The sequence below is a fragment of the Danio rerio genome, chromosome 13 (genome assembly GCF_049306965.1).
Source record: "Danio rerio strain Tuebingen ecotype United States chromosome 13, GRCz12tu, whole genome shotgun sequence".
In the NCBI taxonomy this organism is placed as follows: Eukaryota; Metazoa; Chordata; class Actinopteri; order Cypriniformes; family Danionidae; genus Danio; species Danio rerio.
In genome coordinates, this window is record NC_133188.1 from 42,324,400 (window position 1) to 42,345,119 (window position 20,720).

The 20,720-nt window shown below is 36.8% G+C and overlaps 1 protein-coding gene across 3 annotated transcripts in view; it reads left to right on the forward strand.

Annotated features, from left to right (window-relative positions):
- col19a1 (collagen, type XIX, alpha 1) overlaps window positions 1-20,720 on the forward strand; it is a 101,851-nt gene that overhangs the window by 5,384 nt on the left and 75,747 nt on the right. For all 3 annotated transcript variants that reach the window (XR_012388672.1, XR_012388673.1, NM_001077317.2), the window contains 2 exon segments: window positions 2,887-2,958; window positions 7,515-7,617. Coding sequence is in view for 1 of the 3 variants with exons in the window: in NM_001077317.2 (NP_001070785.2) it covers window positions 2,887-2,958; window positions 7,515-7,617 (175 nt within the window). In the remaining 2 variants the exon portion in view is untranslated.

The following is a 20,720-nucleotide window of genomic DNA, read 5'->3' on the forward strand; positions in this document are numbered from 1 at the left end:
CCTTTGCAACCCTGCCGTCATGTACTTATACATTGTACTGTTTAATGATTGATTTATTGTATGTAATTGCATTGCTATTATACCCAGATTGAAATGGGTGTCCATAATTTTGTAACAAAAGGGCTTTTAAATGAAAACATTGACCAAGGAGCTCCACTGTCTTCATATTCAATTATCACACTGTTTTTACTTGCTTCTTCTTTCTTTGTAGTCCTTGTATGCAAATAAATTGTTTTTGGGGAGAGACGTCACACTCTCCTTTAAGAAACAGAGACTCTTGCATGGCTGTTTGAAATTCCTTCATGCGAGGACATGGCGTCAAGCCCTTGACCCGGGTGGCATTAGTCAGAAGGCACCATGACACATCCGCTGTGGTGTTATGTGTCCGATTTATTGGCCCCATTCAGATTAACTTGAAGCGATTAAGGAATAATATTGCACAGTGTAAATGCCCACGAATGAGTGCGCCCTGAACAAGAAGACAGGCAAGCAATATTTTTGCCAGCTGAGTGAATTGCTATCTCCCGTGATCCACTGTGCGAGCGTGACATCCAGGAAGAGATTTGGAGAGGATTTACAGCATGTGTCCCTTCTCCTTAAGAGTCGGCAGTTGCCAGCAGATGTGCTGATTTTTGGAGTTTTTCGTTAATGTCGGTGTGCGGCTGTGGATGTAGATAGGTTTGTGTGTTTTGGCATTTGCGTCCCTGTGAGCTTTTTTTTTATGTGATATAATTGTTGATTAAGCAGAATTTGTCCTTCTGCAGTATGAGGCTGCAAATGCATTAGATGCGGAGACCAGGACTAGTTGTCTCAAAGGGATCTTTGTAACTAGTAGGGTTTTATGTGTCATGAGCATTTAGTGTATGTCTCACAGTTCTGAGAACAAATCAACCTAATTGTTTGGAATATGCTGAACCTTATGCAGGGAGCAGTTTTAAGTCAGCCATAAAATTTGCTAAAGGATGGATTGACTTCATCTTTATTTTCACAAGGTTACTTTAACAGCATTGATAGTTTAATACTTAGTTCATTATATAATATATTCAGTTAAATAAACCTAAACGTTCATTTAGTTGTTCGAGCATTAAATGCGATGAAACCGTGTGTAAATGTAAGCACCATGAGGAGCAGCAGGATAGACTTCCATGTTTTCAGGACTGAAAATTCATAGAGAATACTGTGGTAAAATACATTTTGTATTTTAAAGATGTGGCATGCTCTGGTTTCCCCCACAAGTCCAAAGACATGTGCTATAGGTGAATTGGGTAAGCTAAATTAACCATAATGTATGTGTGTGATTGAGTGTGTATTGGTGTTTCCCAATGATGCTTTGCAGCTGGAGGGGCATCCTCTGCGTAAAACAAATGCTCATAAGTAGGCGTTCATTCGGCTGTGGCGACTCCAAATTAATAAAGCAGTTTACTTCAGTTAACTCAACACTTTTAACAAATTTATGTAGATTGAACATAAAAAACGAAGTTCTCCCAATGAAATCTCAAGAATTGTGTTTCAGCTCAGTAGTTTGAACGAGAAAAAAAAGTTTTTTTTTTTTTTTTAGTGAGGGACTATGCTGTAAAAGAAAATGATTGAATGAATGAATGAATGAAGATGTGGCATGGCACATTGCAATTTATTGAAGTGCTGCTGTTCCTGTGTTTTGACCCATGTTAAATTTAGTCTCAATCATGCAATGATTCCAAATGAGACATATCTAAAATGTAGTGAGTTCAAAATGGCATGACAGTTCATCTAAAAGAACATTGGCTGGTCTATGTAAACTAAAAAAACTATTGTGTGGAATAGTTGCAATTAGAGCTATATTTCTGCATTGCTTCTGAGATTTTCTAAATACAGTATATCTTTTTTGAACTGATTTTGAGCTTATATTTTAACTGCAGATTGAGCTCTAGGCTATTTTTTCACCAAAAACGTCATGTTGGCATGACTTCAGATTTATGTAAATTGACTTTTAAGATTAACCCATTTAATCCTACCGGCAACTTGCTGAAGTTCATAGTTGCCACTTTCCTTTTATAAGGAATTTTCTACGTTTTCCATGTTTATTTGTCAATGACATGCAAGCAAACAACCAAAAGATTTCAAGAAAGAAAAAAAGGAATTTATTTACATCCTGTCACATAAGGCCTTCCACTTCAGGATGCAAAATGGATGCAAACCCTTCCAAATAAAGGCAATTTTCATGATATCAATAATATTTTTTTTTGTTCATGTAAAAAATGTATATCAACATTATCATGAAGGTCTCTAGATTCATTCAAATGAACCTAATCTTTGAAGAGATCTATAGTTTTTTTTGTATTTTGTATACTTTGTCAAATGTTCAAGCAGCAACTATAGTTGCCGGTGGGCAAATACCTTGTAAGTACATAAATCATGGAGAATGTGAATAATTTGTTAAAAAATCAAGGTTATTGGGCTTGTTTAATGATTTTTGCTTTCATAATACCCCATCTAAACATAACGTAACCATTTAACTGATATCTTTACGTGAAATTACGGGAGTTTTCCGGGATAAATAGCAAAACGGGAGGATGGTGGGAGATGGGTCTGAAATATGGGTGACTCCCGGGAAAAAGGAGAGTGTTGGCAGGTATAGCCTAAACATGCAGATAGGTTGTTTAAAGAAAAAAACCCATTGTGACAACTAACCATGTGCATCAAACTGTATGGATTTTGTTGCCATTTTTATAGCCAATACATTAAGGTATGCAGATATACAAAAAGTATATTAAGTATTAAGTGAAGTAAAAAGTAAAAAAAAAAACTAGTTGCAGTCTCCTGTGTACTGAATAAGCTAAAGCATTACTAGTTTGCTCAAATCAGTTCAATTCCTTCATTAATGCATGATATTCTTTTGCTCTGCAGATCATACATGTCCACCCCTGAAGCTGGAGGATAAATGGCACACCAATGTGAACCTTCACAGAGAATTCACAGGTACAAACAAAGAATGCTGTATATACAAATAGAAATCAAGCACAGCTCGTCCTCATGCAGCACTGTTAAACATCAAACCGGCTGTTTAAAACATCTCTAATGTTACCCATGGCTGAAGCTGACAGAGCAATTTATACAGCTAATTTCGCATTTCCTGGAGGAAATGGCAGTCCTTGCAACCCAGCTCGAGAATGCTGTTAAAGTTTTAAGATGTGATTCTGTGAAATGCAGCGTCAGAGCATTTTTCTATCTATTGGCTGCACACAGAAATCAATAGTCACTATGTAAAATGTTTAGATGTACAAAACTATTCAACGGTTTGCATTCTTTTTCAAATGTTTTTGAAAGAAATGTTCCTTGTATATGTACTCGCCTGGAGAGATAGCAAAAGCTGGTTTATTTTGAATATTATATATTTATATTATATATGAGCTGTATTGTAAAATCTTAATGCTTTTAAAGCAGTGGTGAACTGTCAGCATCATTACTTCAGTCTTCAGTGCCACATGAGCTTTAGAAATAATTTTAACATGATAATTAGGCGTTTAAAGGTGCAGCAGGTGATTTTGTCTTCAGAAACATTTTGTTGTCTCTTCACATTCCAATAGTAATGATTAAAGTAAATGATCTATGTGTATTTAAATGTATTTTTATAATCTGGGTAAGCCATTAGACAAAAAAATGTTTATCCAATTAAAATTTGTTGGGCCGATAATTCCTATAATTCTGAATAAATAGCCCAAACTGTCAGTCATTAAATGTAGATTTGTACATCTGCTCACCCATTTTACGCAGATCCGCCGTTTACGTGAGCATGTGCATACAAGTAAGTGACAGCAGTAAAAACAAATGCTGAATCAAAACATTTGAAAATCCTGAATCAATATTGGAGTTACTTTTGCACGCTGGAGGAAGGACAACACCATGGCTAAAGTATTTCTTTTAGACAGGTAATGTTATGTTTTAAAACTATTTTAGTCAGGCAAAGCTGATGTAGATTTTGTTGTTTTTCGAATGTGTCATATGCATGGAAGTGTTGTTCAGCCACTGAAATCTAAAGCCATTTTCAATTTGACAAAGTACCCTTTACAGCATCGATAATGTAGATTTTGATTTAGTTTAACAACAAAACATAAGTAAATAGCGCTATTCTGCCTAGCCTGCTTTGCTGAGGTGAAGTTGGTTTTATATTCACATTGGTTTATTTTTGAACAATGACAACCTGTGATGCACTCCCTTTATTGTTTATCATGCTACTCTGAATATTCTGTGAAAAGTATGGCTTAGTAATAAGAGTAATTCCTTTACCCTGGTGGCCAACCACTAAGCATGCAGTAGTCACTAGGGCTGTAACGATACACCAAACCCACGATTCGGTTCGTATCACGATTTTTGACCCACGATTCGATTCGTATCACGATTTTTTATTTTATTTTTTTCGTGTGGGGTGGGGAAAAAAAAGATTTTTAAAACTATTTTTAATTAAATAACATTTGAAAAATCTTTATAAACTAAACATCAAAGAACAATATTAACTATGCAAATTATTAACAATATAAATAGCCATATATAAAATAAATAAATAGGCAAAGCTATATCACTTCTGTTTTCTTTGTAACAAAATACTGTTGAAAAACCAAACTAAACTCCATTGTTTAGATGGTTCAAGCATGTTGAAAATTATTTTTCAATCAAGTTCTCTTGCATAGAAAAAGTAAATTAAATAGCTAGGGATGCTCATTTCGACAACCGCCGCTCATTAATCGGTTATTAACGGTTAACTGGTCAGATTACTATTAATTTTATATGAAACAAATTGACGTGTCTATTTTGTGTATGACACATTAAATATTGCATTTTAAAATACTGATTTATTTTTATATATTAATAGCGGAACAGAACAACAGAGCATCTTCACGCACCTGCAGTGTTTAGCACAGAAGAGCAGAATAATCTAAATAAAATGAATAAAATAAATAGGACTGCCCTAAATTATTTTCACTTAAATAATTAATTTATTTTATAAAACGAAAATACTGACTGATTCTTTTTAATAACCGGCATAGGCTTTTTTTCCAATCATAGGCTATGTTTATTTCTTCCGTCAAATAAAAATCGCAGCCTTCCTCAAATTGCTTGCTCCACGGAAAATATGCATTTATTTAATGCCCCGCTGTTATTATTATAATCACAAAACCTTTTACATTTTAATAGAAATCCTTATTTTAAAGATTATGTCCTGATATAGCCTATGGTTTCCTCTCTCTCCCTCGCGGTTCAAGTGCGCGCGCTGCCTGATGAAAAGACAACAACGCGCGCGCATATGTAGACTTTTTGTAAACAGTTTGTTTAAATATGATATTGCATTAATCTGCGTACATGCTTTAAGCTGTAAAATAAAAAGTAAAGCCTATTTGTTGCGTTTATTACGCAGATCCAGGTCAACATAAGCGCTGGTTTAGTATCAACAGGTCTGTATCAAACAGCAATATTCTTCTTCCATTTTGCTTCTTTAGCAAATGTGTCTGTAGGCACGGGTTATACGTTATCATCCCGCAAATTAAGTATGCCTTGCAGTTAAACAAGTGGCCGAAAACAAGGCGCACCTTACTGCCTTTATGTTGACAAGGAAAAAAGAAGAGGCGCGGTCCTCTTATAAACGACTGAATCAGCTGGGTATCAATTGTGCAAAAGTGTTGCTGTCTGTCTTGTTACAATTGTAATATTTAATACTATTGTTATATTCAAGATTTGTATATTCATACAGCTCTGGATAACTTAAAACAACGATTAGACCTTCAGAACGGTGTTAATGCGTCCTGAAGTAAAGCGAAACGGCTATAAACTCCAGCAAGATTGAGTGATTATATGCAGAGCCATATACCTTTATCTCTAAATAAAGTAGGCTATAACTATAGAAACTGTGTTTATTTTAACTGAAAGCTTCGTCGTGTTTTCTGACCGCACGCACCTGTCAGTCAGCACTCCCAAAGGTTCAAACAGAAAGCGCACAGCACGGTTACAGAAAAGTTTGGCTGTTACCTGACATCTGGTGAACGCCCATCCCTCTCTGCGCAGCCACATTAACAGTGTGAGCAAATCATCGTATATGCGCTGAAAATCCGGCCGCTTTGACAGCATTGGCAATGTTTCTGGCGTTGTCGGTTGTCAAGCGGGGTTAAGTTGGTTTTGTTTTTGATATTCTTGACACATTCAGACGGCCCCTTACTAAGAGCTCCGTGCGAGCTCTCCCGGCTAAATATTGCGAGGGCTTAAACGGAGCAGTGCTTGTAATGTCGAACGAAAAAAAGTCTTAATTAGCTCAACTTTTGCAGGCACGCGTGACGTTATTGGAAAGGTATGACGGGGTGGGTGTGTCGCGATTCTCCCTTATCACACCGCGACACAGGATCGTAGATCTGAGTGTCGCGATTTCGATTTTATATCGTGTATCGTTACAGCCCTAGTAGTCACTTTAGGCCAAAGCGCATTGCATGCATGAAATATTGCACATTATGACAAGTTTTTCTTGAAACTGAAAATGTGCTGGATATAAAACAGTTTTTCGTTCGGAATTGTAGTATTATAAAGTGCTTTTAAAGTTTTCTAACTGCCTAGTGACATGATCTAGTGGGTTATTTACTGTCATCTTTATTGTGTACATTCGTGATTTTTAGGAGGCGTGGCTTTGGGCGGCAGGGGAGGGAAATATGTTTCAAAGTTATTATGCTAATGGTTAGCATTTAGTCAGATCCTCTACTGCACCTTTAAACAGCATATATAATTGAAATAATATTTAGTAAGTTAGAAAGTTTTAAATTGAATTGCGAAATGAAAATGACCTATTGTATAATCTTATTGACATCACTTTTAGAAAGGATATTGTTTAGACTGCAATATATTACTATTTAAAATACAAATGAGTGCAAGAAAAATAGCACAATATGGTATCACAGTATCATTAATATACAAATGAGTGCAAGACAAATAATCAATCACAATGTGGAATGCAAATATGACAATGTCATTAAAATGCAAATGAGTGCAGAAGAAAACACCCAATCACACTATGGAATGCAAATATCACTGCCATTGTAGATTATATTGAATGCTTGTTTCTGTCAGTGCTTATTCTATCAGACTGAAGCGGACTGTTAAAACCCTTTAGTATAAATGAACTGTAAACCACTGTAGCTAAGGCTTAAAGCTACAAAATAAAGTTTTAATGACTTCTGTACAGTTTGGTGAAGTTTGAATGCTTAAAGGTTAAAAACAGGCCGAAAAGCAGACTGTTTACAGAACTAACATTTATCCTTCCACATAAAAGACTAAAAACGTTTGTTCAGCGGTTTGTATAGGACAACATTTGCTGCAAATCTCTTTAGCCTGAAGCTAACGTTGTTCTTTGAGCAGAACATGGTACTTGCAACAGCTGAGGTCATGTTTTCAATTCCCAAAATGTTTACACAAAGTATACCGCAACTCGCTTTGGATAAAAGTGTCTGGCACATGCATAAATATAATGTATGTTTTTCTTTTCCATCTCTTGTATACAGGATTTGATTTAGCTGAGAAGTTTCTCCTCAGAAAAGGCACCGTGACGGACAGCGACACGCCGTTGTTTAGACTGGGAAGTAAACCCCTGTTTAAACCAACAGAGTAAGTTCTGCAGTTGTCGATTGTGGTTTGATGTTGTGCCATTTGTTTTCCACTCACACATCAGTCAATAGATGGTTTTGTCTGAAAATAATGGAGTGACTGCTAAGCTGAAAGTTATTGAAGCAAATGTGACTATCCATATGGATGTTTACGTAGTTTCGTGATCGATGATGTGCTGAATCTTCCAGCATCTGGAGAGCAGAAAGTAGGACAGTTCCTTGTAGAATCATTGCTGCGATGAGCATGTTATGATGGTAGTTTGAGTTAATGCCCACATCCACATGTTGCGTGTTTTGGTTAGGCTTTCTGACAGCTTCTCATATAAATCTCTGTAAGGGACGGAGTGCAGGTTGCCTCTGAACAACTGCATTCTATGAGCGTATTGCATGAGTTTCCACCACTCAAGATCTGAAAATATGCCAACACATTTTTCAGCTGATATCCTGTAGAATAGTGATTTTCAACTGGCTTTATCATTTTGTCTGCATTTTCCACAACCTTTGTTTGTTTACTTGTTTTTTTAATTTAGAAGCTAACACAATTCCAAAATATCATGTAAAAATTTTCACTTTACACAGACATTAAAGGAATATGACTAAAACTCACAGGATGAGATAAGATACTTGCCCCAAACTGGGGACTAGGGCTGTGCAATATATTGAAGTTATTGAAATGTTTCTAGGCGATGCAGTGGCGCAGTAGGTAGTGCTTTCGCCTCACAGCAAGAAGGTCGCTGGTTCGAGCCTTGGCTCAGTTGGTGTTTCTTTGTGGAGTTTGCATGTTCTCCCTGCGTTCGCCTGGGTTTCCTCCGGGTGCTCTGGTTTCCCCCACAGTCCGAAGACATGTGGTACAGGTGAATTGGGTAGGCTAAATTGTCCGTAGTGTATGAGTGTGTGTGTGAATGAGTGTGTGAATGTTTCCCAGAGATGGGTTGCGGCTGGAAGGGCATAAGCTGCATAAAAACGTGCTGGATAAGTTGGCAGTTCATTCTGCTGTGGCGACCCTGAATTAATAAAGTGACTAAGCCAACAAGAAAATGAATAACTGAATGATAAAATATTGCTAACGTGCTATGTATATCAATTTATAGGTTTGCAGAGACTTTTCAGACATTTTGTGGCCTTTGAATTATAAGGTTCTATCTGCGTTCTGAATGATTTTGAGATATTGAGCTTAAAAGTTTTGGCATTCCACTGAGCAAACAATAGGTGTGTAACAGTTCTCCTTCATACATTAACAAGACAGAGAACCTAAATGTACACTCAATTTAAATGATCAAAATTCTCTTACATTTGTTAATTTTATGTAATTGATATGGTAATATTTCTTAAATGCTTTATATGAACTATTTAATTTTATGTATGATATTACATGTCCCAAGAATTAAATATTTGCCCTTCAAGGCTTACTCTAAAATTTAAAGACTTTTAAAAGAAAACAGACAATGAGCAAATTAGTTTAATAAACACTGAAAAAAAGTTTTACAAACTAATATATATATATATATATATATATATATATATATATATATATATATATATATATATATATATATATATATATATATATATATAATATACTCCATTTCACTCCATTTGATATATTACATTAAAAAAATGAATTAAAAAATGGTTCTAAATCATCACATTTACACATATTTTCAATTTCAAGTTTCTTCTCAATTTTGTGCGGTGTGACATTATTTAGTCTACTCTAATTTTGTGTTTCCTTCTGGTCTTTCCCGCTGTCAATGGAGCAGTTTAGCGAAATGAAAAAGAAAGCTAATCCTGATTAAGCCTCGTGTGTGTGTATTCAAAATGCTGATTGGCTCACTGAAAGAACCTTATAGAGCCAGTTCGACTTTGCAGATAAAACCTTTTTTTGTTTTTTTAATTAAAAAGTCTTAATGTAATGTAAAATTATAATGTTATCTTATAAAAAATATCACAATGTAAATTTAATAAGAATATGTGAATGCAATTTTGACAAAAATGTTAGATAGAACTCTACAATTCTAAAGTGACAATTTATTTACATGTAAACACGCATTTCTGAAACCAAACAAAGTGGACATGCTGTATTTTGTCTTTTATTTGTCAAACTATTAACTATAGTATGGATGCTGAAGTACAGCCTCATAACAATCAATATTAAGAAAGCAATAAGACACCAAAGTAGTAACTGCTATGCTTCATGTGTTTTTTTTTCTTCTTCTCCTGATTGTTCTTGATGTTTTCAGGTTGATAAAACTATACTAGCAAAGAAAAGTTGTGGTGATTTATCTTTTTTTCATTCTAATATTTTTTATTATATACATTAAGTACATATAAATTGTTCAAATTTGTCTTATGCAACAGTGAAAAAAGCTGTTCAGAAGATGTAGTGATGCATTCATTTCCTAAAATAAGATGAAACGTACTGGTTATAAAAATAAAATTAAATATCATATCACAAATCAAATACTGCTTTATTTAGCATGCTATCACATATCACATGTTTCTTCAATGTTGCACAGCCCCACTGTGGACTGATTATATAATTCATTACAGTTTTTTAAAAATATATAAAATAGCAAGAAAAGAGAATAACCACTATGTTGCACTGGACAAGGGGGGTCCAAACTCGGTCCTGGAGGGCTGTTGTCCTGCATAGTTTAGCTCCAATTTCTTTCAACACGCGCTCTTGGAAGAGCTTGGTTTGCTGGTTCAGGTGTGTTTAATTGGGTTTGAAACTAAAAATATGTAGGACACCGCCCTCCAGGACCGAGTTTGATCACCCCTGCACTGGACACTTTCTTATAAACATTATATGTTTCTAGGAAAATATTGTGCAATTCTGTTTGTGCTTCACACAGGTGAGTGGGCTTGATAAACCACTTGTAAGAAGCACTCTTTCCTCTTTATGTACTGTATATATACTTGCCTACAAGCACCCTTTCAGTAGATTCAGTAATGTTGATAAAAATAACCTGAAAAACTAATTTAGACTTGTCATGGCATCTATAGAATGCTGATCTCTGGTAATTTTAGGTGATTTTGTCCTAAGTTGCTTTGGATAAAAACGTCTGTTAAATTAGTAATTGTAAATGTTGAAGTTAATGAAAAATTGTGTAATGTAAATGAACCATGTGGAAACTGCACTTGATTTAATAGAATTAAAGTAATACCGATATGCCAAACCAGTACCTTTTAAATAAGTCATACAATTACCAATAAATAGAGATTCATTCATTTATTCATTTGCTTTAGGCTTAGTCATTTATTTATAGGGTTGTGTGTACCTAATTCTATCTAGGTATTTATGTAACCAGTATGCACCGGACCAAATCACCATCTGAATTTCGGTTCCTTATTTCAGTTTTAGTACAGCGTTAAAAGTATTGATTTAGCACTGGTATCGAAATGACCCTAAACAATACCCAACCCTAATTATTTATCAGAGGTTGCTAGGTGGAATGAACCACCAACTATTTCAACATATGTTTTAGTAAGCGGATGCCCTTCCATCTGCAACCATTACTGGGAAAAATAAATTAAGATTTTTTAATCAATTTTAGTTGTGCTGATTGATTATTTACTTAGCTCTTTATTTATAATGAAGTCCTGTACAGTGTGCATGCTGCAAATGTGTTTGCAATTAAAGAGATGATTTTCTCAGGTGCACTTGAACTGTGTCTGACAGAAGCGTCAACATCTAGCAAAGATGTGCATTTTAAAAACCATCTGCAATACACTCAAATAATTTTTTGGGTCATAGCACATGCATACAATTTTTATTTTTGCAATAACATTTTTAATTCATATGTATCATACTGTTTTGCAACCCGCTTTTGGGCTGCATCCCACCAGTTGAGAAACACCGCTGTAGAAAAACCTTGGAGTTGTCGCAGATGCCTATAATGGCGTGTTGACATGGAATGACCCAGATATCACAAGCTTGCTGAGAAAATTCCCCTCGCATTGGCTAATAAGGATAAACTGTGAGGTGAGCCGTGAGACATGTTGAATAATTTGGACAGAATTAATTTGCAGACCGTGGGCAGTGAGCTCGACCAAGGAGAAAGAGAGGTGACTATAATGGAGTGCCGGCTAGAAGAGAAATCAAGCAGTAATGGGGAATCATGTCCTGTATATTAATTGCCTTAAAACGACTTTAATAACTTGTAGCTCAAGGGTGACATCAAGTTCAAAGAAGGCTTCTGTGTGTTAGTTAGACATCGCAGGTATGTTTAATCCACGCGTAACATGAATGCTGTGTCTGTCAAGGTCAAGCCGTCCAAACCGCTGGAACCCACATCATACAGTATTTATGAGCCCAGATTGATGCTCGAAAGAGCTCTTTTGTATTTGGCTGAAAAACTGGTGGGATTGTGCGTTCCTGATGGAGCCGTGGTGGGAAGAGTAGAGATGAAATTCTCCACTTTCTTCTTCTTCAAAGCGCTCTGTTCGGTCGTATGTCATGGTGAAAGCCTAAATAGGCTAATGTCTAGACTTGTTCAATTTGACACAAACATACAAAATTCATCATTACAGTTTTGGATAAACAGTAGATCGTTGAACTAGCAACATAAGTGTTTGCTAATAGGTGAATGTAAATTACATTAAATGCAATACCCTAATACCTTAACCACATAATTTTGGGCAATTTTTGTTTTATTGCAATGCTGTGAACATAAAAATAAAATCAGTGTTTCAGTAACAGTGATTCAATATCAGGTGTAATTGTTTCCACTCAACGCTTAGTGTAATGATAGGATGTGGTAACATTGGTTTGATCCAAATGCAGCTTTATTTACAATTGTCATACAGTCAATGTTTAACTAGGGATGGCTAACGTGAAACTGACATTTCGACACTTTATCAAGATCACAAAGCGCAAGTGTTTCAAAACACTGCGCCAAAGCATGATCTGAAACACCCACGTCATGTGACTAAAGCGATTCAAAGCATCAGTCATTTCTGAAGCATTTCGAGACCTGCCGAATCTGCATTTGACTGTGTTACGACCCCAGTCACAACATTAAATGAGGGAAAAACACAAATGGATCAGTCTAGGGGTTTTATTAATTAAACAATCAAATATAAATAAAGTGTGGGGAGGAAACACAACAAACACAGGCTGAGAACATAAGGAGCACAACTCCACGTCTGGACGGCCGCTCAAATCCCCGTCTCTGAATCACTGCAGCACGAGCTCTTAAATAGCCGACGATGAATTGTCTGCAGGTGCGGAGGAAATCAACTCTAAATGAAAACACAACCATCAACACAACACAAGAGGGCGACAAAGTAACAAATAAATAAATAATAAATACATGGACATGTAACACCTTCATCCCCCAAAAGTGTTTTCATCACCAAAACACAAACTAAAAAAAAAACATTTTCAAACACCTTCTCCCGAACACCATTTCATGCACCTTACCCACTTATTCCACCCGGGACAGTGCATGAGCCACCACATTGTCACAACCTCGGACATGCTTAATGTCAAGGTCGTAGGGCTGCAAAAATAAACTCCAGCGCATCAAACGTTGATTAGAGTTACGCATGGTGTTTAGGAAAGAGGATTGTGGTCACAATATACAACAATCGGGTGATAATTGGACAAATAAACTTCAAAATGCTGGATGGCTAGAACCATTGCTAAAGCCTCCTTTTCAATGGTAGAATACTTCCGTTGTGTAGAAGTAAACTTCTTTGAAAAGTAACATACTGGATGTTCTACTTCAGCACCTCTTTGCTGAAGGACAGCTCCCGCACCAACATCGCTTGCATCCACCGCAAGACTGAATGGCTTCAAATAATCTGGTGCAGCCAACACTGGAGCTGAAATCAACAAAGACTTTACGTTCTCAACTGCACATTGGCATGCATCGGACCACTCAAATTGGGTCTTTGGACTCAACAGATCGGTTAGCGGAGAAACAACCGTAGCAAAGTTCTTACAAAATGAACGGTAGTAACCTACCATACCTAGAAAACGACGCAATTGCTTGCGGTCCTTCGGAGAGGGAAAATTACAAATTGCAGTCACCTTAGCAGCAACTGGGCGCACTTCACCATTACCAATAACTTTTCCCAGGTAATCAATAGTGGCTTTACCAAATTCACATTTGGCCAAGTTAACGGTAAGTTTAGCTTCTGCCAATCGATTAAAAACCTGTCGAAGCAAACTCATGTGCTCTTGCCATGTCGAACTATACAACACTACATCATCCAGGTACGCTTCGCAATTTGGAACACCGGCCAACACGGTGTTAACGAGCCGTTGGAAAGTGCTTGGAGCGTTTTTCATCCCGAATGCCATCACCCTATAATTAAGAAAAGCATCCGGGGTGACAAATGCTGATATTTCTCTAGCACGTTCACTTAACCCCACTTGCCAATATCCCTTTAATAGATCGAGTTTCGAAACGTATGTAGCAGAACCTACACGATCCACACAATCATCTATTCTTGGCAAAGGATAGCAGTCACTTTTAGTTACGGCATTTACACGACGATAATCTGTACAAAATCTAAATGTGCCATCAGATTTCTCTACCAGCAGACACGGTGAACTCCATGGACTAGTACTAGACTCAGCAATGTGATTTTCCAACATGTACTCAACTTCCTTCTGCAGAAGCGACCTTTTAAGTGGATTAACACGATATGGATGTTGTTTAATCGGCTGGGTAAAACCAACATCAATATCATGCTCAATCACTGAAGTTAAACCAGGAATGTCACTGAACAACATTGGGAAACTTCTCACTAACCCAATGACTTCAGCTTTCTCAGTTTGACTCAAGTGTGGTAGTTTGCTAGTTAAATTTTCGAGCATCTCAGAGTTTTTCAACCTACCCTCAATGATACATCTAGATGGTTCTACATCTTTTTCATCGACTGGTTCAGATGTTAACACACCCACAGATAGAGACTCTTGAACAGGTAACTGTATGACGTTTTTAACTTTCTCAGTATCCGACTTTCTCTCATAATAGGGTTTAATCATGTTTACATGACAAACTCTCAGACTTTTTCGACGATCAGGTGTATGGATAACGTAGTCTCGATCTGACAGTTTCCTTTTGATCTCGTAAGGGCCACTATAACGAGCTTGCAACGACCCACCAGATACTGGCAATAACACTAAAACTTTGTCACCAGGGCTAAAACTTCGTTCTCTCGCTTTCTTGTCGAACCAAGTTTTCATCTTTTCTTGTGATTTTTCAAGGTTCTGCTTTGCCAATTCACGAACTCTGTATAGACGTGTACGAAACTGTGAAAAATACTCCGGTACGGTGGTGCTTTTTGAATCAGAGAGCCACCTCTCTTTCAATACGGCCAAAGGGCCGCGCAAATTGTAGCCAAACACGAGCTCTGCAGGGCTAAAGCCCGATGATTCTTGAATCACCTCTCGTGAAGCGAAAAGCAACCATGGAAGTCCTTCCTCCCAATCTCCCTCAAGCTCAAAACAGTACGTACGCAACATTGACTTTAAAGTTTGATGAAACCTCTCTAAAGCACCTTGACTTTCTGGATGATACGCAGTGGAAACGTTATGTTTTATACCAAGTTGTTTAAGTACTTGAGAAAACGTTCGAGATGTAAAATTCGTTCCCTGATCACTCTGGAGAATTTTTGGCAAACCAAAGAGCGTGAAAAACTTGACCAACGCTTTGGTGATCGCTCTAGTGGTTACAGAACGCAAAGGAATTGCCTCTGGGAAACGTGTAGTCGCGCACATAATTGTTAAAAGATACTTAAAGCCAGATTTTGAACGTGGAAGCGGTCCTACACAGTCTATTAAAATGTGTTCTAAAGGCTCAGAAACCATCGGAATTGGATAAAGTGGTGCAGGTTTGATGGTTTGGTTGGGTTTTCCAACAACTTGACAAACGTGACAAGTCTTACAAAAACGTGCAACATCACGCTTTAATCCAGGCCAATAAAAGTTTCGCAAAATCCGATTGTATGTTTTTAAAATACCCAAGTGACCAGCTGAACCATTGTGTGCACAATCTAAAATCATGTCTCGGTAATCTACTGGAATTACGATTTGGTTAACTACATTCCAGTCTTCAGAAGATTTTGGAGATACCCACTTTCTCATCAGAATGCCGTTTCTAAGAAAGTACATCTGAGGCGCACACGTATTCTCCTGCTCTGGTCGAACTAATTCGAAAAGCGAAGTAAGTGTGGAGTCAGATTTTTGAGCGTCAATTAACTTCTCGGGACACAAAGATCACTTTCAGCATCAGTCTCATCAGCACAGTCTATAGCATCCTTCTCAGCACTCACAGGAAACAGATCTGCTTTTTCCTGTAAAGGGACAGAGAACAAATCAGTTGTGTCAGAATTTACCATGAATGTGTCACATAAATCAACGCTATCAGAAGTCTCAGCGGATTTAATCATAGATCGAGTAAGCACGCACGCAGCAAATACATCCGGATACTTAAGCGCACAGTCATCAGTACCAGCGAGTGGTACAGGAACAACTTCAGGTGACACGTTAATATCGCTCCATACACTACCTCCCGCTAAATCATTGCCTAGAATGAATGTTACACCAGCAATAGGAAGAGAAGCACGAACACCGACGATCACGTCACCGCTCACTAATTCAGACTGTAGACTGATTTTATGCAACGGAACATCAGCAACTCCCATCTCAAAACCGCGCACTAATACCGCGCTACCAGTGGCAGTTTCCTCTGATAATGGCAAAACTCCTTCCAAAATTATGGAAAGACTTGCTCCAGTATCCCGTAAAATGCGTACAGGCACAGGCTTACTCATGCTGGAAATGGACACAGTTCCATAGTGCAAGAAAGGCGCATAACCATCTTTAGTGGGATTAAAATCGGACTCGGACGTACAATTAAAATTTGAACTCGAGTCAACAGAAATTAACCCAACATGTTTTGCTTTCCCTTTCTTCCTCAACACTGGACAGCTTGCAATTAAATGACTAGAATTTTTGCAATAAAAACAAGCCTTTTCATCAGTCGGAACAGTTGACCTAATACGGAGTGACTTACGAGGTGGTGAAACAGGTGCTTCAGCAAAAACTTTCTCTCGCGATTTCTCTCTAAAAGTGATTTTGTGCGTTAAAACAAAATCATCTGCCAAAGTGGCAGCTTTGTGGAGTGTATCAGCTTTCTGTTCATTAAGGTACGTAGAAAGAGCAGATGGTACACAATTTTTAAACTCCTCCAAAAGAATAAGTTGTCTCACTTGTTCTTTACTCTCAGCTTTTTGAGACGTGCACCACCGATCAAACAACATCTCTTTCTCTCGTGCAAACTCGACATAAGACTGATTTGAAAGCTTTGCATAATGCCGAAAACGCTGTCGATATGCCTCCGGAACTAACTCGTATGCTCTCAATATAGCAGCTTTCACCAGCTTATAGTCAGCAGTTTCTTCAATAGACAACGAAGCGTATGCTTCTTGTGCTTTACCGGTTAACACGCACTGCAATAGCAGCGACCAAACATTTTCCGGCCACTTTAAAGAAGCAGCGACTCTCTCAAAATGACTAAAATATTTCTCAACATCCTTTTCACAAAAAGGAGGAACCATACTCCGATTTCGACCAACATCAAATTCATTAGAGACTACACTTTTTCCGCTCATCTCTAATTCCATACGCTTTAGTTCATATTGATGATCGATTTCACGCTTTCGCAACTCTAATTTAGCATATTCTAACTCAATTTCTCTTTCTTTCAATGCTAACTCTCTCAATCGAATAGCGTGTTCACTTACTGAAGGATCAGCCACTTCCTCCACAAGACTAGCAGTCTCTGCAGGCATTTCTAAAACGCCTAATTCCACCAGATAACCTTTTAACACATTTCGTAGAGTTTCCTTCAAAGTCTTATATCTTGGAGCAATTTCAATTTCAAAAGACTCTGCAATTTGCAATAACTGCTCTTTTGTGCACGATAAAAGCAGTTCTTCAGAAGGAGACTCACGAAATGTGTCCACTACAGACGCCATCTCCGACGTACACAGTTATGCTCACAAAACAATTAAATAATGGTTTTAACGATAAATATTTTAAACCAAACGTTTACAAATATTTAAACCATCAAATAATCTAAACGAAAGAGCATCAACTCACCTGATTAAGCAAAAATATCAACGAAATTTAATTTTTCCAACTTAATCACACACATACAGCCGCATCCACACACAGCCGCGCGCGCACACACAGCCAGGCTGTAACCTAATACCAAGTCTACAAATTACACGAAATTGAAAGGTTATCAATATAATTCACAAAATCGTAACCAAATGCAATCCCCTAAAAAAACTAATGTATTTACCCCATTTAACACAGTATTTTTCCCTAGTCTTCAGTGGCGTTAGGGGCTCGAGGCGACTTTAAATGCTGAAATCATGAACACTGCATACTGACCCAATTGATAGATCAGCAGCAAGTGCTCTGAAGCATACCTCCACTCCGAATAACCACAAAAATAAGAAAGGCAAAATAACAAAGTGGTAAGTCCACAACCTACCCGGCGACTAAATTAAATAGGGCAAATACTCACATATGGGATGCAAGAGATCACTCAAACGAAAGCATATCCAGACGAATCACAAAATGAACGGGGTGGCCACACATCTCTCCTCCCACACTGAACAGCTGACGAACATAATCTAAACTTTTTGGACGAGCTCCCAATTAATGCTACGACCCCAGTCACAACATTAAATGAGGGAAAAACACAAATGGATCAGTCTAGGGGTTTTATTAATTAAACAATCAAATATAAATAAAGTGTGGGGAGGAAACACAACAAACACAGGCTGAGAACATAAGGAGCACAACTCCACGTCTCTGAATCACTGCAGCACGAGCTCTTAAATAGCCGACGATGAATTGTCTGCAGGTGCGGAGGAAATCAACTCTAAATGAAAACACAACCATCAACACAACACAAGAGGGCGACCAAAGTAACAAATAAATAAATAATAAATACATGGACATGTAACAGACTGACAGGGTCAGACAAAAAAAAAAAAAAACTGTATCTCATGTAGCCTACTGGACCGTGCGTGTGGACAGAGCAACTGTGCTTCAAAAGTCCCAAGTTCGAATCTCAACTTTTATGACCAAAACAAGACATAATTATTCACAAAGTTTTCATTTGGATGCCAGACCAATGTTAAACACATTACAAGAACAGGGCATTTAAAAACTAACATCTATAGCTGTATCACCCTGGATTCTAACCTATTATCTCTGCATGCTAGTCTGGAACTCTCACCGCTCCACCAAATCACTTGAAATTTCAGCGCTACAATGTGGGGTATAATTCCTCAATTTTCTTAACTGTTTCTTTGCTGAAGCGGTTCTATAGCAAAACTTAAAAAATGACCACTAGGTGTCACTGTGACCACTGGGTTTTAAAACGTTTCAAAGCTTCGATTCATTTGCTTAGACTGTTTCAGTGTTTCATGAAGCCTCGCTTTGCCCACCAATAGGTTTACACTGGGACAGACAGGAGCATGAAGGTAATCCAAACAGGTCAAATCAGGAGGCAAAACAAACAGAAACAATTAAATCCAACAAGGGTCAAAACACAGTAGACAATCCAAGTAATGTTTGCGTAATGCTCACTTCAGGGAAACAAGACTCAGCACTGTATGTGTGTGAGATGTGTGTGTGTATAGTCCAAATAATCAGTCTTCACGAGCTTTAGCTGTGTATGTATGTTGGGGTAACCTGAAACAGGTAAGTGACTGAAGGACATGATTGGATTTGTAGTTCGATAAAATGACTTGGATGTTGTCCAGTTGCTGGCAAGGGCGACACTGCTGATAATCATAACAAGTAGTCTCAAATAATAATCGTTTTGGTTGATTGTGGCTATTTGATTTAAATTGCAGTGTGATTATTGTGCAGTTTCATTTACAATATGCTAGTATGACAAATTGGAGTCATATTCTGGCATTCAGATATAGTAAGCTTAAGCATGCAAACATGGAGAAATCAAGGATTAACATGTCTAATGTTAGAAAAAGTTTTACTGTTATTTCAGCTTTTTAAAAATATTTTACGTTCAAGCGACATTTCAAGTGAAATACTATATATTGAATAATAAATGTATTATGTTTACACTATAACTGACGAGCAATACAGACAATTAAATAATCTCATTTGCAATAATTTACTTGTTGGCTTATGTCAAATTCACGATTGTGGCAGGCCTAGTCCCTGCCATTTGTTGCTACTGTTTTTGATTAATCAAACATAATTTGACGGATTGCACAATGTCATGATGTTTTATTCTGACTTAATTTTCCAGAGTCTAATGTCTGTCTTATGCTCTGTTCCAGTGTTTAATTTCAAATATGAAAAAATAGAGAATGCATTTCAGCAGTATTTTAATGTCTTTTATAGCAGTACAGTGGCATCAAGTATTTGGATATAAAAAAGACAGTACATGTGTATTTGATAAACAAAACGTAAACGTTGTAAAAAAAAAATTTAAATACTGTTTCATTTAAATACATTTTCTGTGACTTATTGCTTAATCTAACAATGTATAATAATCTATTTTTTAAAATACCCTTTTAAAGGAAATTTCTTGCCAAAGTAATATTTATTAGATTAAAAAAATCTCTAATATTGTTAATTGTTTTTATCACTGTTTAAATTTTTTCTTTTTTTAAATATTTTTAAAAATGTTATTGTATTGTGATAACAGCTGATTATTATCATTATTTCTTTAGTATCATGATCCTTCAGAAATCAGTCTGATTTTGTTTCAAAACATTTCTTATCACCTTTGAAAACAGTGTTGCTTAAAACTCGAAAGCAGTAATATTTTTGCATGAATGTAAATCTTAAAACAGCAGCATTTATTTGAAATGCATTTGAAATGTTTTTTTTAATATTACAGCCACTTCAATTTTAAAATCATAAAATAATTGTACCACACATATTCTCATTACTCAACCTTAAAAATATAGCATATACAGTTGAAGTCAGAAATATTAGCTCCCCTGAATTATTAACATCCCTGTTTATTTTTCCCCAAATTTCTGTTTAATGGAGAGAAGATTTTTTCAACACATTTCTAAACATAATAGTTT